General features: G+C 43.6%; 1 protein-coding gene across 1 annotated transcript in view; it reads right to left on the bottom strand.

Annotated features, from left to right (window-relative positions):
- LOC122795952 (transcription factor TFIIIB component B'' homolog) overlaps positions 1-24,532 on the bottom strand; it is a 905,227-nt gene that overhangs the window by 669,786 nt on the left and 210,909 nt on the right. The window contains exon 4 of the mRNA XM_044064434.1: positions 15,805-16,048. Within this exon, the coding sequence (XP_043920369.1) occupies positions 15,805-16,048 (244 nt within the window). The remainder of the gene's footprint in view (positions 1-15,804; positions 16,049-24,532) is intronic.

The following is a 24,532-nucleotide window of genomic DNA, read 5'->3' as shown; positions in this document are numbered from 1 at the left end:
CTCACATATAACATCCAAGACTTGCTTGCTTAAGCTGACAACTGGAGTAGAGGTTAGGGAATAAGCCAGTCTGCCAGATTCAGGATCGGCAGTTGTGGATGCAAGAATTCTCCATTCTGCTGGGTCAGAAGAGTTGGGATCTGAGGTAGGTGGCAGACTGCACAGCAGTGGGTACCAGTGCTGGCGTGGCCAGTCTGAGGAAATCAAGACTGCTCTCGGTTTTTCCTCCCTTATTTTGAGTAGTACCCTTGAAAGTAGAGGTAGAGGGAGAAATGCATAGATCAAGAGGTTTACCCATTGGAAGGACAGGGCATCCACTTTCCAGGCCTTGCTGTGAGGTTCCCTGGTGCAGAATTTGCTGAGCTGGTGATTGTTGTGGGAGTGGGAGGAAAAGATGTCCACCCTCGGGGTGCCCCATTTCTGGGTTACAAAGTTGAAGGTGCTGTGGTCTAGCTGTCACTCATGTGGGGCTAGGAGATTTCTACTTATGTTGTCTGCCAGAGAGTTTTGGGAGACTGGCAGGAATTGTGCTTGTAAGTGAATTTGCATGGCTGAAGCCGTGTGCCAAAGGGTCATGGCAAGCCTGCAGAGGGGATAAGAGTGAGTTCCTCCCTGCTTGTTGATGTACCACATCACTGTGGTATTGTCTGTTTTGATCACGAGAAGCCCTGGGGAGAGTAGGGGTATGAAAGCTGTTACAGCGTGCTGAACAGCTAGCATCTCTTTTTGGTTGATGTGCAGACGTATTTGGGTTGGGCTCCAATGGCCCTGAATGCACCTGCCGTCCAGGTGTGCACCCCAGGCACAATCTGATGCGTCTGTGGTTAGGGTCTGGGCAGTCATAGGTATGACAGTTTCCAGGTCCGGACAGTGCTGACACCAAAGGCTTTTTAGGTACCAGTGAAGTTTCCTCATATGCAGTCTGGCATATGGAATGAGTAGAATGCAGGATGCCATGAACCCTACAGCTTGCAGGATTTTCCTTGCGGATAACTGGGTTCTGGTGGCTAGTTGAGAGAAGTAGCATGTCAGATAGGCTTGTTTTTCTGGAGTAAGGAATGCCTTCTGGGATGCTGTGTCCAGGCTTGCTCCCAGGAATACAATTTGTTGAGTGGGTACTAGTTTGGATTTCTTTTCGTTTATAGTGTAGCCCAGGGAGATCAGTAGGTCCTTTACAAAGGTCAGGTGCTGTAACAGTCTTTCCTGACTCTCTGCCTGAATCAGGCAGTCATCTAAGTAGGGGTAAATGTGAATATTCCTTTGTCTGCAAAAAGCAATGGCTGGAGTTGCAGAGGTGTATACATTTTTACCCCATCTGTCTAAAGCTCGGGAATCCCTGTCCGAGGGGGTGGGATTCTTAGCTGTGGTTGCATTTTTCATATTCAGAAACCTCAGAGTCATTGGACTCCTTGTCAGATAAAACTGCTGGGGATAAGTCTTTTTTTCTTTTAGAAGGGGTAGGCTGGCATCCCCTAATATGCATGAGAAGGTCTTCCGCCACTTTAAGCATTTGAGACTGAGGCATGGAAGCAGGTGCTTGAGCTTGGGTCGTCGTTTTTTTAGGCGTAGTTCATATCCTGGGCCTTAGAAACTTGCTAGTTTTAGAAAGAACTGAAGACGCAAAAGAAGTCATCGGTTTGTGTCGAGTATCAGTAGTGCAAAGAACTTCCTCGGAAGTCGATGCCTGCTCAGTGACTCAGGACCCATCCAAGGTAGAGACATCCGCAGGATCCTTAGTCAAAGAAGAGTCTCGCGGCATACCGGACTGCGAACAGGTCTCGGTAGCAGCCTGCGAATCTATATTAGCAGGCATCAGGGGCTGCAAAAGCACCTTACTGAGTACCGGCGAACTGGTGACTACTTTAACAAAAGCGTCGTTGGCAGTCTGTCTTTATCCTTACGTTTTTTCAGAAGATCAAGACAAGGATGAAGGTGCTGTGGTCTAGCTGTCACTCGTGGGGCTAGGAGATTTCTACCTATGTTGTCTGCCAGAGAGTTTTGGAATATGGAAGCCATTTTGGAATACGTAGATCAAGAGCGAAAGTATTTAGCTTCGATAAGCACCCGGCGGCATATAGTTCTGGCGTTGAACAAAGCACAAAACCAACAGTGAGGGACATCGCGGTCTGGGCCTAAACAGGTGACGCAGTAAGAATGGAAATCTCGGTGTGGTATTTGTTTTCCACAAGCGAGACAATTGTTAACTTTTTCTGACATCAGTTAGAGCAAGAAAAAAGGATCCCCAACAGGGTACTTAGCTTTAGAAGACTTCAAATTAAATTTCGGAAATGAAAACTCAGGTAGCGACCGACTGGCACTCGTGCGAACTGCTTCTGTTTTGGGCTCCTCGGCAAGAAGGACTGATGTAATGGCATCGGCTGCCTGACTTTATAGTACTGACGACCTGATGTCAGTCGTGGAGCGACAGCAACCGATGCAGAAATACTAAGTCTCTGGTATTCGGGTCGACTGAGGGCTACCCCTGGCAGGATAACCCAAGTGTGATGACTGCAACTGTAAAACATGAAGAAAGTATTGTTGTGTACACTTACCATAAATGTAGATGTTCGAGTGTATTCACTGTTGCAGTCATTACATTTGGGTTATCCTGCTGGCAAGGTTGCCCTCAGTCGGCCTGAATTCCAAAGTCTTGGGTCCTGCGTCGGTTGCTGTCACCTCTTCCCTGATGTCAGGTCGTCAGGGGTATAAAAGATGCAGCCAACGCCATTTTATTTAGTTTTTCTTGCCCCAGATGTCAGGTGCCCCCAAAAAGGTAGGCTAAAATTATGTAAGTAAAACATACATGCACCAAAATAAGCTTCATCTTCATCTATAAGCAAATACATCACCTAGGTTGTATAGATTACCGAAGTAAAGATAAGTTCCAGCAAAAATAAGGGGGTGGCGGGACGGTAACCTGGACTGTAACAGTTAATACACTCGAACATCTACATTTATTGTAAGTGTACACAACTGTACTATGTTCTTCATGTTTCACTGTTGCAGTCATTACATTTGGGTGGAGTCCCAAAGCAATGGTTGGGAGGCTGGAGCTAAATAGCATTAGGAGCGGCTATGAGGCCCTGAAGAATTGCAGTGCCAAAGCCTGCCCTGGATTTAGAGTAAAGAGGCAGATTGTAATGTTTTGTAAAGGTATGCACTGAACTTCAAGTAGCAGCCTCGAAAATCTCTTTGGTTGGTACTCCCCTGAGAAAGGCTGCAGAAGTGGCTGCAGCTCTGGTTGAATGTGGCCTAATGCCCTTAGGCACTGGTTTGTCATGCTGTGAGTAGTAGAAACGAATGCAGTGACCTATCCACTTTGAAATAGTCTGCTTGGAGATCACCTTTCCTTGTGATGCTGTGGCATATGCCACTAGTAATTGCTCTGTCTTTCTGAAAACATTAGTTTTGTCCAAGTAGAATCTAAGTTGTCTGTGTACGTCCAAAGAATGCAGAATTTTCTCCCCCTTGTTCTGTGGATTTGGATAAAAGGTTGGCAAATGAATTGTTTGGTTAAGGGCAACACTGGATACCACCTTAGGCATAAATGTAGGGTTTGTTCTCAGAGAGACCCTGTCTGGATAGAAAATGATATAGAGTTCCACAGCCATGAGAGCCTGTAGCTCTGAAACTTGTCTTGTAGAAGTTATTTGCTAGGAGCAGAGCTGTTTTCCAAGATAAGAACTTTATGTCCGCAGTAGCAGCTGGCTCAAAAGGAGGTAAGGTGAGTTTTTCCAAGACATAACTGAGGTCCCATGCAGGTATTGGCGTTCTCCTTGGAGGCCTTAAGTTTTTGGCTCCTCTGAGGTACTGCCTTAATAAAGGATGAGAAAAGAGTGGTGGCTCTGTGTTGTAATGAGTCGAAATGGCAGAGGCATGGATTTTAATTGATGAAAAAGATAGGCCTTTGCCCAACATCTCAGTTAAATATTGCAAAATCTGAGGAATATTTGGGACAGCTGTATCAGTTCCTTGAGCTTGGTTCCAAGCGCAAAATCTCTTTCATTTCCCAGCATAGGATTTTCTAGTACTAGGCCTTCTGGCTTCTAAATTGACATCCATCACAGCTTTACTGAGAGGTGTGGTTTGAATGGCTACATTATCCGCCATGCTGCCAATTTTAGGGTCCTGAGTTGGCTGTGCAGAATCTGATTGTTTTGCTGGGACAGTAGATGAGGTATTTGAGGTAAGGTCCAGGCTGGGCACTGGGACAAGTTTCTTAAGATTGGATACCAGTACAGGCGTGGCCAGTCTGGGGCAATCAGAATAATTTTTGGTTTCTCCTGCCTGACCTTTAGGAGTACCTTGGGGAGGAGAGGCAGTGGAGAAAAGGCATATACTGATAGGTTTGTCCAGTTGAAAGATAAGGCGTCCACATTCCAAGCTTGTCTGTGATAAGTCCTTGTCCAGAATCTTTTTAGTTGATTGTTTTGAGGAGAGGCAAATAGATCCATGTCCGGGTGTCCCCATTTCATTGTTATCATGCTGAAGACCTGTGGATCCAGGTGCCACACGTGGAGATCCATGAGATTTCTGCTTAGTTCTTCTGCCAGAATATTTTCCTTTCCTGGCAGGAATTGTGCCTGCAGATGAACTTGGTAAGTCAATACTGTGTCCCATAAAGCCATGGGTAGTCTGCACAGGGGCTAAGAATGAGTGCCCTCTGCTCGTTTATGTGCCACATGACCATGGTGTTGTCTGTCTTTATCAGTAGTTGTCCCGAATGAAGTAGGTCCTTGAAGGCTGTCAGGGCATTTTGAACCGCTAGCATCTCTTTTTGATTGATATGTAGATGCTTTTGGTTTGTGGACCAGGTGCCCTGAATGCCTCTTCCTGCCATGTGTGCCCCCCAGGCATAATCTGATGCATCCGTCGTTAGGCTCTGCCTGGCTTGGGGTAGTGAGAATGGCTGTCCCTTGTTTTGGTGACAAGCCTTTGCCCACCATCGAAATTCCTGTTGCAGGCAGGGAATTAGAGTAATCATTGCTTCCAGGCTGTGGCAATGTTGTGTCCAGACACTTTTTAGGTACCATTGAATTTTCCTCATATGCAGTCTTGCATATGGAATTAGTAAGATGCAGGATGCCATGAAGCCCAAAGCCTGCAGAATTTTTCTTGTAGATAACTGGGCCTTTGTTGCCATTTCCTTGAAATAGGTGGTCAGTTCCCTTTGTTTGTCTGGAGTGAGATAAGCCATCTGGGCAGTTGTATTTAAGCTTGCACCCAGGAATATTATCTCTTGGCAGGGTACTAGTTTTGATTTATTTTTGTTGACTGTGTACCCTAGGCCTGTTAAAAGTCTTATCACGAAAGTCAGATGCTGTAGTAGATTGTCCTTGTTCTCTGCTTGTATGAGGCAGTCGTCCAAGTAAGGATATATTTGTATTCCTCTGACTGCAATAAGCAATTACTGGTGCCAGACACTTTGTGAAGACCCTGGGTGCAGTAGATAAGCCAAAGGGCAGTGCAGAGAATTGGTAATGCTTTGAGCCAGCCTTGAATCTGAGGTATCTTTTGCATGATTGTCTGATTGGGACATGCAGGTATGCCTCTTTTAGGTCTAAAGTCACGAGCCAAGCCTTGCTGCCCAGCATGGGCAGTAGCTGCTGTAAGGTCAACATCTTGAATTTTGGTATATTCAGGAAAGTGTTTAGAATAGATAGGTCCAGTATTGGTCTACATGCTTTGTCCCTTCTGGGTACCAAGAAAGTACAGTTTTGTACCTACCATAAATGTAGATGCTAGAGTGTCTTCACTGCTGCAGTCATTACACTTGGGTTATCCTGCCGTCAGGCGGGCCCGCAGTCGGCCTGAGTTCGAAAGTCTTGGTCCGGCGTCGGTTGCTGTCGCCTCTTCCCTGACGTAAGTGCACCAGGGGTATATAAGAAGCAGCCAACACCATTTTCTTCAGTTTTTCTTGCCCCAGATGTCAGGTGCCCCCAAAAATGGTAGGCAATAGATATTGCTAATAAAACATACAAAAAAGGTAAAAATAAAACCTTCATTAACCAGCAAATACACCGCAAAGGTAGTATAGGTTAGTCCCAGATAAGAAAGAGGGGCTGGCGGGTGGATAACCTGGACTGCAGCAGTGAAGACACTCAAACATCTACATTTATGGTAGGTACAAAACTGACTGTACTATGCTCATTGTGTTTCACTGCTGCAGTCAATACACTTGGGTAGAATCCCAAAGCTGAGTTTGGGTGGCTGGCTCTATAGAGGATTTGGTGTGGCTATGAGGCCCTGCAGCACTGCAATGGCACAGCCAGCTCTGGATCTAGAATAAAGAGGCAAATGGTAATGCTTGGTAAAGGTGTGCACTGAACACCAGCTTCTAAGATATCTTTGGTAGGTACTCCTCTAAGGTAGGCAGTAGAAGTAGCAGTTGCCCTGGTGGAATGTGGTCTAATGTTAGATTGTACAGGTTTCCCATGCTGTGTGTAGCAGAACCGGGTACAGTGTCCTATCCACTTTAAAATGGACTGCTTTGAAATAGCCTTTCCCTGTGATCCTGCAGCATATGATACAAACAATTGTTCAGTTTTTCTGAAAGCTTTTATTTTGTCCAAGTAGAAGCATAATTGCCTGTGTATGTCCAAGGAATGTAGAAGTCTCTCCCCTTTATTCTGGGGATTTGGATAAAAGGTTGGCAAGTGAACAGTTTGGTTAAGAGCCACACTGGATACCACCTTAGGCATAAAGGAAGGGTTTGTCCTTAAAGAAACCCTGTCTTGGTGGAAAATGATAAAAGGCTCCACTGCCATTAGTGCCTGTAGTTCTGAGACTCTTCGTGCTGAGGTTATTGTCAGAAGCAGAGCAGTTTTCCATGATATATATTTTAACTCTGCTGAATTGGCTGGTCCAAAAGGAGGCAAAGTGAGCTTTTCCAAAACGAAACTGAGGTCCCAAGTTGGTGTTGGTGCTCTCTGGGGCGGTCTTATGTTTTTAGCCCCTCTGAGGTACTGCTTTAGCAAAGGGTGAGAAAAAAATATAAGGATCTGTGTTGTAATGAGCCGAGATGGCAGAAGCGTGAATCTTAATGGATGAGAAGGATAGTCCTTTGTCCAGCATTTCAGTCAAGTATTGTAGTATCTGAGGAATGTTAGGGACCAGAGGATCAAGGTTTTGAGACTGGTTCCAGGCACAGAATCTCTTCCACTTTTGTGAATAAGATTTCCTGGTGCTAGGCCTCCTGGCCTCCAAAATGACATCCATAACAGCTTTAGAGATAGAAGTTGTCTGTTTGGCTATTGAATCTTCCATGCATCTAGGTTTAAAGTTTTGAGCTGACTGTGCAGTATCTGATTGTTTTGCTGAGTCAGAAGGTGTGGAATTTGAGGCAAATTCCAAGGTGGACCTTGAGCTAAGTTCTTTAAGATTGGGTACCAGTGCTGGCGTGGCCAGTCTGAAGCAATCAGAATCAACTGTGGTTTGTCTTGTCTGGCTTTTAGGAGTACCTTTGAAAGGAGAGGCAGTGGTGGGAAGGCATAAACGCTTAGGTTTTTCCAGCTGAACGAAAGAGCATCCACTTTCCATGCTTGTGTGTGATAAGTCCTTGTGCAGAATTTTTGTAGGTGGCAATTCAGTGGGGAGGCAAAGAGATCTATGTCCGGGCACCCCCATTTTTGCATTATTATGCTGAAAACTTGTGGATTTAATTTCCACTGGTGAGGATACATGATGTTTCTGCTTTGGTCATCTGCCAGAGTATTTATTTTATTTCATAGGTTCATACTAGGCTATCTGCCCTAGGGCATTTATAAGCCTAAAACAAATAGAAGATCACCGGGAGCACACCAATAGGATTTCGCCACCCATTTTAAATTTATTTTGCTATGCCCTTTTTCGAGGTTAGTATACTGTGCCTCTGTCTAACAGTGACACAGAAGTGATACCCGGGGTAAACCTACAATCTCCCATCCACTCATCAAGATTCCTCTTGAAGAGAGTCAATGAGGGACTCTGCCTAACCTGGACTGGGATTTTATTCCAGAGTGAAGGGAGCCTCTGGGTTATGAATCTGTCCCTCCAGCATGTCCTATTTATTTCAGTGCTGAGGTTCAAGTCTCTCGGGCGTAGCTCGATGGGATTTGGATTTTCTGAGGTGCAGCATGTCCATTAATTCCAGGCTGGACATGGCTTTATACGTCAGGCACAGATCGCCTCTGAACAGGCGGTATGCCACTGAGTAGAGCTGGAGTTTCTTTAACCGGGCAGCATATGGCATCTGTTTGAGCCCTTTGATCCTCTTAGTGAGGTACTTTTGGGGTCTTTCCAGTTGCTGCAGGTGTCTGGTAAGGTAATCCCAAAAGGGGCATTGTACTCAATTATGGGCCTGATGAGGGATGAGTAAAGAGGCACGATGACCTCCCCTGATCTAGATGTGATTATCTTTCCTGGCAGGAATTGTGCTTGCAGATGAACTTGATAAGTTATAGCCGTGTTCCACAAGGTCATGGCTTGCCTACATAGGGGGTAAGAATGAGTGCCCCCTTGCTTATGTACCACATCACTGTGGAGATGTCCATCCTTATTAATAATTGTCCTGAATGCAAAAGGTCCTTGAAAGCTGTTAGGGCATTTTTGTACAGCCAACATCTCTTTTTGATTGATGTGAAGAGGCATTTGTTCGGTGGTCCACTTGCCCTGAATAAATTTTCCTGCCATGTGTGCTCCCCAGGCGTAATCCGAGGCGTCTGTTGTTATAGTCTGCCTGGCTGTGGGGAGAGTGAAAGGCTGACCCTTGTTGAGGTGACATGCCTGAGCCCACCATCGAAACTCCTGTTGTAGGCAGGGAATTAGAGGTATTACTGTCTCCAAGCTGTGTGAATGTTGAGACCAAACACTTTTTAGGTACCATTGTAATCTCCTCATATACAGTCTTGCATATGGAATTAGTAGAATGCAGGATGCCATGAATCCCAAGGCCTGCAGAAATTTTCTTGCAGGGAGTTGGGACTTTGTTGCCATCAATTGAAAATACTGAGTCAGTTGTCCTTGTTTGTCTGGCGTGAGATAAGCCATCTGGGCCATTTTATTTAAGCTGGCACCCAGGAATATTATCTCTTGTGAGGGCACTAGTTTTGATTTTGTTTACTGTGTACCCTAGGCAACTTAATCTTTTTACGAATGCCAGATGCTGTAGAAGAATGTCCTTGCTCTCTGCTTGAATCAGGCAGTCGTCCAGATATGGATATATTTGAATTCCTTTTTGTCTGCAAAATGCAATTACTGGTGCCAGGCACTTGGTAAAGACCCTGGGTGCAGTAGATAAGCCAAAGGGCAGTGCAGAGAATTGGTAGTGTATTGAACCAGCTATGAATCTGAGGTATCTTCTGCAAGTTTGTCTGATAGGGACATGCAGGTATGCCTCTTTGAGGTCCAAAGTAACAAGCCAAGCTTTCTTACCCAACATGGGAAGGATCTGTTGTAGTGTCAGCATTTTGAATTCTGGAACATCCAGGTAAGTATTTAGAGGGGAAAGGTCCAGAATGGGTCTCCAGGCTTTGTCCTTTCTGGGTACCAGGAAGAGTCTTGAGTAAAATCCTTGTCCTTTTTCCTGCTGTGGCACTTTTTGAATAACTCTCATGTCCATGAGAGCTGTAATTTGCTTTTGTGCCTCTGCCCATTGATTTTGTGGCAGGTCTGGCATTCCTTTTAGCCTTGGAAAACTGTGAAAGTGGAACCTGTATCCTTGAGACACAATATTCAGCACCCATTTGTCTTGGGTGATTGCTTGCCAGTTTTGAGAAAAAAGTGCTAGTTTCCCCCCAAGGGAGCTGCCAAAAGTTAAGAGTTTGGCATTGGAAGGGGGAAGTCATTGGGACTGTTTCCTGTAAGGTTGTGACTTATCCTCACCTTGTTTTGGGTTTGAAGCACCCCGCTGTCCTGGTCTGCAAGTACCTTGTGGCTGAGATCTGCCTCTTGGGTGTCTGTATCTGCCTCTTTGTGGCCTGTCTGACACTGGAAAGGACCAATTCTTAGTAAGCCAATTTCTGCTAAATCGTGGTAGCTGTACCTGTAAGAAATCCTTTACTGTTTGCATAGATTTTACCTTATCCTCCATTTTCTTTAATACCTCTTCTGCCTTAATACCAAATAAATTATCTTGCTGCAAAGGGGCATCCAGTAATTTTGCCTTAACATGGTCTGGTAAACTATGTTCATTTAACCAAGCATGCCTTCGAATCACAGATCCTGTAACTGCTGCTCTACAAGAAGCTTCTAATGAATCAAAACTACATTGCAAAGTATGCTTTCCCACTTGCTCAACTGCATGCAATAAATCCTGCATTTCCTTATAGTCAGGTTGTTCTGCATTTATACTCATTTTCTGTTTTAATTGAGACAGTAAATATTGTTGATACTTAAAGCATGTGAAACTGGCAATTCAGAGCTCTCACTGCTAAAGTTGCAGAGGTGTAAACTTTCTTTCCCCATCTGTCTAATGCTCTACAGTCCCTATCCGAGGGAACTGGATTGTTAGCCGTGGAAGCCTTAACCTCTTTGGGACCCTGGGAAATAGTTTCTGGGTCTGCAACAGGGTTTTTATAAAGGAATTTGAGAGAGTCAGGGACTCTGTAGTATCTGTCTGGCTTGACTGGAGCTGGGGGTAAAGAATCAGGGTTTAAACTAGATTCAGAGAACACATCATCCACAATGTCCAACACTGGCGAATAGCAAGGGGCCTGAGCTGAGGCAGAAAAAGAAAGTCTCTGAGCCTTTTCTTGGATTCTGAATAATCCTGGCCCTCCCAATGGAAATACTCCCTCATGGTATGTAACGTTTCCCCAAAAGAGTAATCCTCAGGAGGAGAGGCTGAAGGAATGGATTCTTCAGCATCAGAATCCTCATAGGGGGGTAAAGAATATCCCTGATCTGAAGAGGAATCAGAATATACTGAAACCTGGTCAGAGGAATCATAGTCTGTATCCTGCCTAGGCCTTTTATCAGGAGGGGGATGGGAACCCCTGATCAAAGTTATCAAGTCTTCGGCCATCTTGAGCATCTGTTTTTTAGGCATGAAGGCCTGTCCAGGTGAATGCTGCACTTGCTTCTTTGTCTTTAGTGTAGGCTTAGTCTTGGCTGTAGTTGTAATGGTAAGTTGAGTAGGCCTGAAAACACCCTCAGAAGCCGATGCCTGCTCAACGGCTCCGGACCCATCTGAAGGGTTAATCTCTGTTGGTCCAACACCTTGAGGCTCCAGAGGCCTAGGCACCTCCACGTGGGAGTCAGACACGGCCTGTATTTCTAAGGTAGCGGGAGTCAGGGGCTGCGAAAGCGCCTCACTGATAACCGGCGAATGGCCTAGAAGAGGCTTTGTCATCAGTTTTGGACCTCGGTAGCCTTTCCCTATCTTTATCTTAGCGCTTTTTATGCATTCCGGTCATCGGTTGTTCCAACGGCATTGTGTAATTAAATCTTCGCCCAAAATAATGGCGAGCAAAATCAAACCGACGTTTAATAGTGCATTTGTTAAATCTAGCACAAAACCGACAACTAGTGACGTTGTGATCTGGGCCTAGGCATGGAATACACTAAGAATGAAAATCCTTATGAGGTCTTTGCTTCCCACAAGAAATACAATTATTAACTTTTTCTGACATCGGACTGAGGCAAGAAAAAATTTTCCCCAATGGGGTACTTAGCTTTATTGAAGACTTCGGTTCTGAAATCGAATTTGAAATCTCAGGAGTCGGCCGACTGGCACTTGCGAACTGCTTTTGCTTCGGGCACCGCGTGGCAAGAAAGACTGAAGAAAATTACGTCAGCTGCTTCTTATATACCCCTGGCGCACTGACGTCAGGGAAGAGGCGACAGCAACCGACGCTGGACCAAGACTTTGGAACTCAGGCCGACTGCGGGCCCGCCTGACAGCAGGATAACCCAACTGTAATGACTGCAGCAGTGAAACACGAACATCCGTCTTGAGTAAAATCCTTATCCCTGCTCTTGCTGTGGTACTTGTTGAATAGCCCTCATGTCCATGAGAGCTGCGACTTGTTTTTGAGCCTCTGCCCATTGATTTTTTTGGCAGGTCTGGCCAATCGTTTGCCCTTGGCAGGGTATGGAAATGAAACTTGTAGCCTTGTGACACTATGTCTAGAACCCATTTGTCCTGGGTTATACTCTGCCAATTTTGAGAAAAAAGTGCTAGTTTTCCCCTTAAGGGTGCTGCCAGAAGATAAGTGCTTGGCACAGGCAGGGGGAAGTCATTGGGACCTGTTTCCTGTATGACTGTGATTTATCCTCTCCACCTTTGGAGGTAGAAGCACTCCACTGCTTAGGCCTGTAGGATTCTTGTGGCTGTGATCTGCCTCTAGGGCGTCTGGGTCTGCCCCTTTGAGGTCTTTCTGAGACTGGAAAGGACCAATTCTTTGTAGGCCAGTGTCTGCTAAATCTAGGTGGCTGTACCTGTAAGAAATCCTTGACCGTTTGCATAGATTCAGTTTTGTCCTCCACTTTCTTTAACACTTCTTCTGCCTTAACACCAAACAAGGTATCATGTTGTAAAGGACCATCTAATAATTTTGCTTTAACATGGTCAGGCAAATTTTGTTCCTTTAACCAAGCATGCCTCCTAATGACAGAACCCGTAACAGCAGCCCTGCAGGAGGCCTCCAGAGAATCAAACCCACATTGCAAAGTATGCTTTCCAACTTGTTCAGCTGCATGCAATAAATCCCTGCATTTCTTTGTTTTCTGCACATTCAGAATTTGCCATAATTTTCTGTTTAAGCAGTGTCATGATATATTGCTGATATTTGAGCATATGAAACTGACAATTTAAGGCCCTTATAGCCAAAGTTGCAAATGTGTAAATCTTTTTTCCCCATCTATCCAGAGCCCTAGAATCCCTGTCAGAGGGGGTAGGATTTTTTTGCAGTAGAAGCCTTGACCCCTTTTGGACCCTGAGAAATAGTTTCTGGGTCTGCAGAAGGGTTTTTGAAAAGGAATTTATGAGAGTCAGGGACCTTGAAGTATCTGTCCGGCTTAACAGGAGCTGGAGGTAAAGAGTCAGGGGTCAGACTAGACTTCAAGAACACATCATTTACAATGTCCAACACAGGTGGAATAGCTAGAGGCCTGTGTTGAGGTAGTAAAAGTCTCTGAGCCTTTTCTTAAGATTCTGAAAAATCTTGGCTCTCCCAGTGGAAGTGCTTCCTCATGGTATGCAAGGTTTCCCCAAAAGAGTAGTCCTCAGGAGGAGAAGCTGAAGGAATTGATTCTTCAGCATCAGAATCCTCATAGGGGGGAAGAGAACATTCCTGATCAGAAGAGGAATCAGAAGAAATGGAAACCTGATCTGAAGATTCATAGTCTGTCTCTTGCCTAGGCCTCTTATCAGGAGGGGGATGGGAACCCCTGATCAAGGTAATTAAGTCTTTGGCCATTTTGGCCATTTTGAGCATCTGTTTTTTGGGCATGGAGGCCTGTCCTTGTCAATAGTGAACTTGTTTCTTTGCCTTTAAAGGTGTCTTTGAAGTCGGTTTAATATATAGTTATTTGGGTCTGAATACACCCTCAGAAGCCAATGCCTGCTTAGCGGCTCCGGACCCATCTGAGGGAATAATCTCCGCGGCTCCAATACCTGGAGTTTCCTGCAGCCTGGCCGACTCCACGTGGGAGTCGGTAGCGGCCTGCGATTCTAAAGTAGCGGGCGTCAGGGGCTGCGAAAGCGCCTCACTGAGAACCGGCGACTTGCTTAGGAGAAGCTTCGTCATCGGTTTTGGACCTCGGCTACCTGTCCTTTTCCTTGCGTTTTTTGTGAACTCCGGTAGTCGGATGGCTATCCGACGATACTGAATAATTAAATCTTCGCCCAAAATAGCTTAATGCAAAATCGTACCGACGCTTAATAGTATGTTGGTTAAATCTAGCACAAAATCGACAACTAGCAACGTCGTGGTCAGGGCCTAGGCAAGGAATACAGTAAGAATGAAAGTCCTTATGAGGTATTTGCTTCCCACAAGAAATACAATTATTAACTTTTTCTGACATCGGTCTGGAGCAAGAAAAGTTTCCCCAACGGAGTACTTAGCTTTTAAGGAAGACTTCGGATCTGAAACTCTAACACGAAAATCTCAGGAGTTGGCCGACCGGCACTTGCGAACTGCTTCTGCTTTGGGCACCACGCGGCAAGAAAGACGGAATAAAATGGCATCGGCTGCATCTATTATATCCCTGACGACCAGACGTCAGGGAAGAGGCGACAGCAACAGACGCAGGACCCAAAACTTTGGAATTCAGGCCGACTGAGGGCAACCTGCCAGCAGGATAACCCAAATGTAATGACTGCAACAGTGAAACACAAAGAACATCATCACTGTAATGTTTCTCTCTGGTTTTCTCGGGTATAAAATATCATCTGCAAATAGAAACGTTTTTTCTTGACTACCATACCAATTACATCCTTGAATTTCTGAGTTCCCTATTTTCTTTGTAAATGGTTCTAAAAATAATGCAAATAAAAGGGAGAGAGGACACACCTGCTTGGTTCCTCTGCTTAAGCTGAGATTATCAGAGAGGACCCTACCCACTTTAATTTTCACTTCTGATTCCTCATACGTCCTCCTAATCAAACTTATAATTTTACCCAGGAATGCAAATGCTTCTATCGCTTTGCTCAAAGTTCCAGTTTACTGTGTGAAATGCTTTCTCTACATCAAGACCCACAAACAATAGTGGTATTTTCTTACTTTCTGCCTCCCTCTGGATCATCAGTATTCTGTTAATGCTGTGAAATGAGTGCCTTCTTTCCACAAAACCACAATGATCCATATCTATCAATTTTGGCATCCCTTTTGCCATTCGTTTAGCCATTATACACATAAACACTATATAATCATGGTTTAGCATTGAAATGTGTATGAAGCTGAATCTGATGGATATTTACCGTGTTTAGGTATTACACCTACCACATCTTTCTTCCAGGATGTTAGTCCTCCTCCTCCTCGTCCTCTTAAAATACGGTTAAACAAAACCTTCCAGATCTTTCAGTTTTTGTAGATCTGGCATTGCATTGTTAGGCTGTTCTGTAAGTTGTTTAATTTCCATCCAAAAAAATGGTTAAGAGTAGTAAGAGGTTTTTTTTTTGCCTTAGATATAGTGCTTCAGTATTGTTGGTGGTGATTCTAACTGAGTTTCTGAAAGACAGGAAGGGATCATGCAACACTTTACCCTGTTAGCGGACCATATTTAGTTGGGTCTATTCCACTGGATCTTTGTAATAGTCAGAGCTTGCCACTATTTCCCCTGTAATGAGTTATGAAGAACAGAGATCCACTGCACACACAGCAAAATTGCGGTAATTAATGCAATTAAAATGCCATTATTGTTTTTTAAATCCAAGTAGTGGACTAGCTGAATTTCAAGTGGCATTACTGAGGGAACCCCCAACATGAAATGAACCAAATAACAGTCTAACAAAACGTCTCCACCACTGTTTCAGTACTAATTAAACCTAGCTATAAGATTAAATTCAATGAGTTGCTCTAGGCAGTCTACATAGGACAAACTGATAAAGTGTACAACCAAGACAAATCTGTAACCCACTTCTGCTTCAAAGATGCACTCAAACTGGTAAAATGTGAGGTAGCCAGCATTTTTATATTACATGTACAAAACAAATGGCAACACCGTCATTGAGATTTTACCACTAGCAGCCCTGCGTAATGAAGACATAATGGAAAACATGCAGCTAATGGAGTAGAAAATTTTTTACAGCCAGATTTCTGATGTACCTAAAAAAGCTACAATAAAGACGACCAAAAAGAGATACAGAACAAATAATAGTATTACCTCTCTGTCTGTGATATATCCTTTGTTTTCTCCTCTTCTTCCAACTGCAGATCTTTGTCTGATCTCTGCTTTGGAAATGTATCACATTTAGTGCCCGGATTTTCAGGAGATGCATCATGAAATCCAAGTAATGAGACAGGTAGCTCTCTAGAGACATTTTGCTCTGCACCATTTCCTTCTTCCCACATAAATGCAGTTTCCTTATCCATAGCAGGATGAGCACGGTTGATGGCAACAGAGACTTCTAGTAAGAAAAAAAAATGGTTATGCATTATTTAAAGAACACCAAAACCACTCACTATTTTTTAAATATTTCCTCCTCCTCCTCAAGCGCCACCTAGCCCTATGAACCTGTCTGTTGTCCCCCCAGGACACTATCACACATCACCCCATTGGCTGGATGGGCTGCTTCTTCTAGATGGGATATGTCTCATGGTATCACTGCTTATAATGTGTGTGTGTGGAGGGGTGAGACTTCAGCTCCAGAGGCAGTCATCCATGGGAAAGAAATGTTTTGTTTTTCATATCCCTAACAGCTGCTTTGTAGGTTCGTGTGCACACTCATACTGCAGCATGGCCTACTACACTTTGTCCCTTATTCTTGGAGTCCTATCACATATGCATGTGACCTTGCAGTGCCAGTCACGTCTCTGGAACAAATAGCTGTCCATAACATACACCACAGCTCAAGGTATCAGCAGTGCAGTGGTCCATGCCACCTCTTTTCTCCAACAATAGGCGAGAGCTGATACTGGCCATTTACTCCCATCCTATCTTGTCAACTCCACCATCTGGGTCCACTGTCATTACGTCATCACCCTGCACTACAAAGTCAATTATTTGTTCCTTTTTAGACTAATGGAGGATGCAGACTTGCTCACATTAAAACATTAAACGAAATTCAGTTCTACACCTGATACTTTTAAACAATGTTTATAGTAGTAATACTAAATAAAACCTACTTGGTGGATATGGGCATCCTGAGGCAATTTAGAAATTGCCTCATGTTTACTGACAACCAGTTAATTCTCAAACAAACTGATATGGTATGTGAGAGATGTATTTACACAATGTCACTGGAGGCAAAGTTCTCACATAAAACTACTCCTAATGTAATAGGATTGTCAGTAGTACACGTGCTGCACCCATCACCAACAATTCAAATAAGACATATAGACCCACATATACTGAGGCACTTGCATGTAACTTTCCTAAACCACAAAGACCTCCTAGACAAAGTACACATAAGAAATACCCTCAGCAGCCCCAAACCGACTCTTTCAAAACAACACCCACATCAACACATAGAGCTACATCTCATGGAGCCTCTACCTCTAAGGCCATAAGGCAAGTCACCACACAATCCAACATTTTAGTCATTGGATACTCCATTGTGAGACACACTGATGCCTCTTACCAGGCTGAGAAAGTTACAGTTAGTTTCTTATCAGGGGTTAGGATCCACCACATTACGCTTGCACTCAGGTCACTGGATCACAATTACCAATACGACTCAGTCATAGTCCATATGGGAGTAAATGACCTGAGACGTACCTCCCTAGACTATATGAAGAGGGACATCATAGAGCTTTCAGAATATGTGTCTCAGGCTGGTATGAGCCTAGCATTGAGCAGCATTTTACCTTCTCCAAGTATGATGCCACAATACGAACAAAATATGATTGACTTTAATAACTGGCTAGTTTCTGCTGTCATTCAAAGGGGATGCAATATTTGTCAGCATGAAAGGAGATGGTCAACAGACCACATTGCTCTGCCAGGGAAAGTCTGCACCTCTCCCCTCTAGGATTTCAAATATTAGCTAAAACATTGCGTACTGACAAAAAAACAAAACTAGTGAAAACAAAAAAGACAGCGGATTTGTAGAACTAAACTCCTTTATTGGTAAGCGCTTTTGTTTGCAAAAGGTAAGCCAACTTCTTCAGACCATCAAAAAAGGTATCTTGTATGTTTTTTGATGGTCTGAAGAAGTTAACAAAAGCTACCAATAAAGGATTAGTTCTAAATCAACCATCTTGTTTTCATTAGCTAAAACATTGTCTTCCCCCACAGTATCTTTTTTACACAATGCCAAACTGAAAGTACTTCCAACACAGCAAATCAAAACCAAGTAAATCTAAAGGTATTACTGCTCAATGCTAGGAGCCTAAACAAAAAACTCCACTCACTGGAAGCTCTCTTTACCCTAGAGAATGCTGATATCTGTGCAGTCTCAGAGACGTGGTTTAAAGCTACAGACAGCACACCAACAATGCAGGGTTGTAATGCCTTCCACACATTTAGACCAGCTGCTTTACAGGAAGGGACTAAAGGTAGAGGTGTCTCTATTTACATCAAAAATAAATATACTTCAAGGCTGGTCAAACAGGACAATGCACTTGAGGTATGTCATGTTCAAATCACCATAGGTAAAATCCAATACCACTTCCTTACAAGCTATAGGTCCCCCTCTATGACCAAGGAAACCCATACCATGTATTTAAACTTGCTAGAAACACTACCCCATCCAACCCAATATCATGTTCATGGGTGACTTTAATTACCCCACTATTAACTGGGAATCCTATACGGCATCAAACATACATGCACAGAGATTCCTGGATTTTGTAAACACAAACTCCCGGGACCAGATAGTCAATACACCAACCAAGGGTGCAACCATACTGGATCTGGTCCTCACTAATATGGGAGTGCTGCACACCCACTACTATAATGCCTTCCCTGGTAAGGTCAGACCATAAAATGGTCTCCTTTGAAGTTAAAATAAATCCTGGACCCCCAGCTAACCATGAACATTCAGGAATTATTCTAAGGCTAATTTCCTGCTATTAAGTGAGAACCTGGCAATATTTCAAGCCCCTATAAACCCCCGAGAACACTTCTGCCTATGCAGAACTTTTCACAGAAACCTTGTACAAGCATGTCAGTAGCTGTACAGAGGCAGCCGTACCCACCAGGAAGAAGTACAGAACAAACTCAAAAAACAAGCCACCCTGCTAGAATCACAAAATCAATTGGATATATAACAGAAGAAAGAAAATCATGGCAAATATTAGGAGGTGCAGCACCCAAGCAGGATAAAAGCACTCTCATTAAACTTAAACAACTCAAAGGACAAATAAAATCTACTAAAGTCAAATTTGAGGTAAGTTTGGCCTCCCAGGCCAAGGACGACCACAAAGCATTCTTTAGCTATTTACACAACCTCAAAGGCAATACACAATTGTGTGCAGAGTTCACTTTAAATGGGGCACCTATACTGAGCCAGAAGATATAGCAAACCTCCTAGCTGATAAATTCAGCTCCAACTTTACTCCTCTCCCCCCTCAACATTCCCTCAGGAAATATAACCAAATATAACTCCCCCTACTATCACTAGGAAACAGGACCTTAATGCTCTTTCTAAGATCAAGAACACTGCATCAATGGGCCCAGACAATATCCCAGGATGCCTTCTAAATAGTATGAAACATGACCTATCAGGGCTTCCGGCATGACTATTTAACTATAGCCTCCAAACAGGCTTTGTGCCTCATGAATGGAGAAAGGCAAAACTCATCCCTCTGCACAAAGGTGGGCCATCTACAGACCCTGGAAATTACAGACCCATAAGTCTCCCTAGTCTTATATGTAAAGACATGGAAAGAATTATCATGTTGATAATGAATAGAGATATAATAAACCTACAGACACTGGACCCAACACAGTGTGGTTTTGTAAAGGGCAGATCATGCCTACTCAACTTGGTGGACTTCTTTGAGAAGGTCACCAAAGCAATGGATAAGGGCAAAATCATTCACACTGCCTCCTTGACCTGGCCAAGGCATTTGACAATACCAAACTCTGGCATTGTTGACAAACTCAAGAGGTTAGTCACAAAGCCGTATATCACCCAGTGGATAGCCAATCGGCTCACAGACAGGACAAGGAAGTTAGACTTGGGGAGTCCACCGCTACAAAGAGGCCAGTCACAAGTAGAGTCCCTCAGGGATCAGCCCTTGGCCTGCTCCTTTTTGGCATTTACTTCTCAGACGTCAAGGCCAATGTCAGTGGTCTCTAACTGACTAAATTTGCACATGACTGCAAATTAGGAGCCGTCATTGAATCTCACACTGACAAATGTTCTTCAGTAGGGGCTGACACAGACAAACAACTGGTGTCAGAATCATGGACTAAATCTAAATGCCAAGAAATGTATAATAGTATCCTTTGGGAAGTCATCCATTCCTGGTAACTATCATAATGACAACACACCCCTTACAGTTGACACAGTAGTTAGGGAGTTACGGACACACACAGACAGTAATCTAGCCTTTGATCATCACAAGTGTTTACAGTGGTGAGGAAATCATTCTATGCTGCGCAACTTGTAAAGAAAGATATGGCATCCAAGTCCAAGGAAGTCAATGTTCCACTGTATTCAGCATTCATCAGACCTATCACTGAGTACAATACACCCTTTGGTTTGTACTTAACCAGGCATATCCAAAAACTGGAACATCCACACATGTTCCTCACTAAAAGAATACAGGGCATAAGTAATATGTCCTGTGCAGACCGCCTCAAGTCCCTATCCCTGTAATTGTCTCCTACAGGCTTTTGAGGGGAGATCTATGCCTGGCATATAGGGCATTGTCAGACCCCACTCTGATGGACCTCCTGCATATCCACAAAACAAACAGTACCAGAATTACCCATTCTAAAGACTTAAACCTTGCCTGTGATATACCTAGGACCTGCTGGACAGATAGGTATGTATCCCAGAGACTACCCTGTCTACTGAACAGGCTCCACATTCATTTGAAGCAGAGTTCCTCCCTAATCCAATTCAAGTGCAACTTATAGACTACTGGATGGGAAACCGGAAATTCATCCTATGTCTCTGATGCAAACAGGTAACCTGTAAATGGTTCACCTCCCAGGCCCATGCTTGCACTTATAAAGGGCATCAGAGCTTGTCAGAAATTTGGGATACATGGCTAGGCTTAAAAAGACCCTTGTGGTCATTAGCCTAGTAAACACCTATGAACCTACTAAAAAAAACAATGTGACTAAACGCATTTAAAACAAAATGCACTTTAATGACAGGCTCTAGGACAGTTTCTGGAACTTTTAGTGCCAACACTACCTACTACAATGTCCCTGACATGAAAGAGAAAAAACATCTGCCCAGCAACTAAAGTAGGAATGCCGTACTCATAAGCAAGTAAAACAGTCATTCTACAAGATCACTGAGAAAACAATTTGCTTCCCTGACTTGTGATCTTGAGCTTGGTTAAATAAAATGCATCTCAGTGTAGATTAATTATACAAAACAATGTCCTAATATCTATGGGAAGCAACAGCAAGAGTAGGGCAAGCACTTGGCTTTAGCAGAACAGAGAAATGTAAAAACTGAAATTATTTCAGTATTCGCTGAAACAGTAAATCAAGAGAAAGTGGGCATCACCTCTAGGAGTGATGTCCATTTGCCAGCTGTCCACCTAATATGTAACTCTTCATTTTCAGTAAAGCATTCATGTCAGCCACTTGTTCAAGTCTTGAACTGGAAGAGCATCTTGCGTACTATAGATTTGATCTACCTAAACTTCAGCAATGTCTGTGGCTTAGTTCTCACTACAGAACACATGCAAAAACTAAGCAAATAAGCAAGCAATAAAATGTGTAAATGCATGGAAAGGTGGTCAGAAGGCAAGAGTCAGACAGTGGTAGGGCGGACCAATATTCTCTCAGAGGAAACAGTCTTAGAGCCCGACATTTTAAATATATGTCTTTGACTTAACAAGGGGTCTTGAAAACTAGATGTCTCTCTCTCTAGATGGAAATACTATTTGATGAGGACGCCAGCCTGATAAGGGACCCGAAAAGGATGTAGGCACTGTCTGGGATGTCTAAGATATGGCAGCTCTGTTTCAGCCTTTCCAGATTCACTGCAATGCAACTTAGAACACTAACCCAGGATTGCAATATGAGCTTCAGCGGCACTAGCCTCAAATTCAGCAGGGAAGTATCAAACTTTATGTGATAGGGTGGGCAGCAAGGGCAACAGAATGTTAAGGTGTAAAACGAAGGGGTGTAGCACCCAGGACTAAGAAGATGGCGATGCCCCCTCAACACACCTGAAATACCATTTGAAGTTCTGGAGTCTTTACAGCAGAGAAAGGTCGCACTGCCATGTCTGGGTGGGGAAGAGAAAGAATGGAGCACAAAGAGAATTTCTATAGAGTTGAACCTCTTCTGCTTAGAAAAGAGGCTGGACAGATGACATGATGCAGGTTTGTTTCTTTGTGTCTTTCGGCTTTTCCCGGTTAGGGGTCGCCACAGCGGAACTCCGGTCCGCTAATAACTGGTAGTGGATTTTTACGTACCGGATTACCAGCCCTGACGCACAACCTTCAACGAAGGCATGCCCCATTCACGTATGCCTCCACACAGAAGACGCTCCAGCTGAGAATCGAATGGGACAACGCCTTGCTATGAGGCGACAACGCTACCACAGCACCACCACCGCAGTTGAGACGTCTGACTGGTTTACACTGAAGAATGGGGGTGGGGGACAAGACTACTATATTAAGGGAAGCAACTATAACTTTAATAAACTTTTCTTAAGTTAAAATACATAACGTGGAGTGGTCCATTTCTGAACCTTTTCAGTCATGATACATACCTCAATGGAGCAGTAAATGCAACATATAAGAAAAACTGCAGTAGAAAATCAACAAGTATATTTTGTTTTTTTTTTTGTAATACAGTTTTTGCCCTTGCTGCTTGCCTACCATCAGAACCTCTTTTATTCAATCAGTGCATTTGTTCCATTAATCGGGGTTAGAGGCAATTTGGGGGGAAAATCATAATTTTGGCAGCCACCAGAGGTGTTTTACTTGTTTTCTGTTTTATTCAAAATTGTAACATGTCTACACTTGATCAGGCACTAGGGGAAGGGAGTTGCAATGGGTTGACCTTAGGGGACATCCCTCACTTCCATAAGGGTCGATGGCTTAGGTTCATAGATTAGTACTAGGCTAACTACCCTTACGAGCAATTTTAAGCCTAGCCATTTATCCCGTGTGAGACTCAAACCCTGCACCTTGTGTTTGTAAGGCAAACACCTGAACCATTAGGCCACCCTCCCAACTTGGTGAGCCATAGGCCTGAATACAGGATGCTTAATGCAATGCCTCTCCTCCTTCAAGGGATTGTGACTTTGCATGATCTGATCTTCCCTCCCTCCATAATATGAGCACACCCATCCTCACAACCAAGGACTGTCAGATGTCCAAGTTGATAATCAGAATTGGGTAGCTTAGGCCATAATTTTGGTTTTATCCTCCTAAACCAGACATTGGCTAATGTCAGCAACTATAACATAAATGGTCAAGACCAATACTGCTGCAGAGGGACACAACTTTGAACAAAGTGAACCAGGTTTAGATTCATATATATTCCAAGGCTGCAGAGTCTTATGATCATACACACCTTGCCAGTAAACACTCTATCGCTGCACACCTCCTTTCTCAGGAAGGCCATACCACTCAGGGTAAATTTGTGGATACCCATCCAGTCGTCTAGTTTACATTTAAAGGAAGACATAGTAAGTCTAACTGCTTAACATGAAAAGTTTAATCAGGAGGTTTGGGAGGTGCTGGATTATAAATCTGTGCTGCTAAAGTATTTTATTTACTTGATGATTGATATTTAGGTCCCTAGTTCTAGCACTGGCGGATATACCAGACTTGCAGAGAAGTAAGAGGTCCAGAATAATTCAATCTGTAATAGTGGAGTAATTCTCTCTCAAAAGTCTGCAAGACAGTGAATAAAAGGATAGAGGTTCCAGCCTCTTTTGGTACCTCCAGGACTTTAGACCTATGATCTTTTTGGTTAGGAAGCTCTGAAGTTCAGTGAGATACATCCCAAAGGGAATTCATAGATTAGTACTAGGCTAATTGCCCTCATGAGCCATTTTAAGCCTAGCCAATTGCCCCCTGTGAGAATCAAACCCCGTACCCTATGTTTGTAAGGCAAACACCTTAATGCCAACCTCCCACCGCAATATTATACTCAATAAGCGGGCTAATCACTGCTGAGTATAATCCTGATATTCTTTTGGCAATTAGATGAGCTAACTAAAAAAGACAAAAGAGGTAATGTTATCAACCTAAGGACATAAATCCCTGACTACATTATCATTTTGTGGCAGTGTGCCGTCTATACAATATGATGATGGTAAGGGGTGCCTATCATAAATGATATTACACTTTCCAGAATTTAGTCTGAGTCCATTTTTACTTCACCTAAGAGTTTACTAGGGAGAGTTCACTTTGGAGGGTTTGGGTGTCATGTGGTGAAATAACTCCAAATTCGCAGAGGTCTGCAAATTTCGTTAGCCAGTGGCCTTTTCTCTTTGCTTTGAGGTCTGAGAAGTAAATACCCAAACAAAAATCATCCCAGCACCAAGTCCTGAAGTACACCGTTAGTTATCTTCATACTTTCTGATGAGGCACTTGCAATTCACACTGTGTGGGTTGTCTTACAGACAGTTTGCCATCCATCTTACCACATCTGGGTTTATTTTTAAAGCAGTTAGCTTATGTATGGTACAAGCATGAAGAACAGTGTTGGAAGGCCTTGGCCAGGTCATGACATACCATGTGCACTGCATGGCCACCATCTACAGCCTAAAATAAAAAGTCCAAAAGTAGTAGGTAGT

Source organism: Protopterus annectens, chromosome 2.part2 (genome assembly GCF_019279795.1).
Source record: "Protopterus annectens isolate FY-2018-M chromosome 2.part2, PAN1.0, whole genome shotgun sequence".
Classification (NCBI taxonomy): Eukaryota; Metazoa; Chordata; order Ceratodontiformes; family Protopteridae; genus Protopterus; species Protopterus annectens.
The sequence above is the reverse complement of the archived record's forward strand: the minus strand, read 5'-3'. Positions and strand labels throughout refer to the sequence as shown.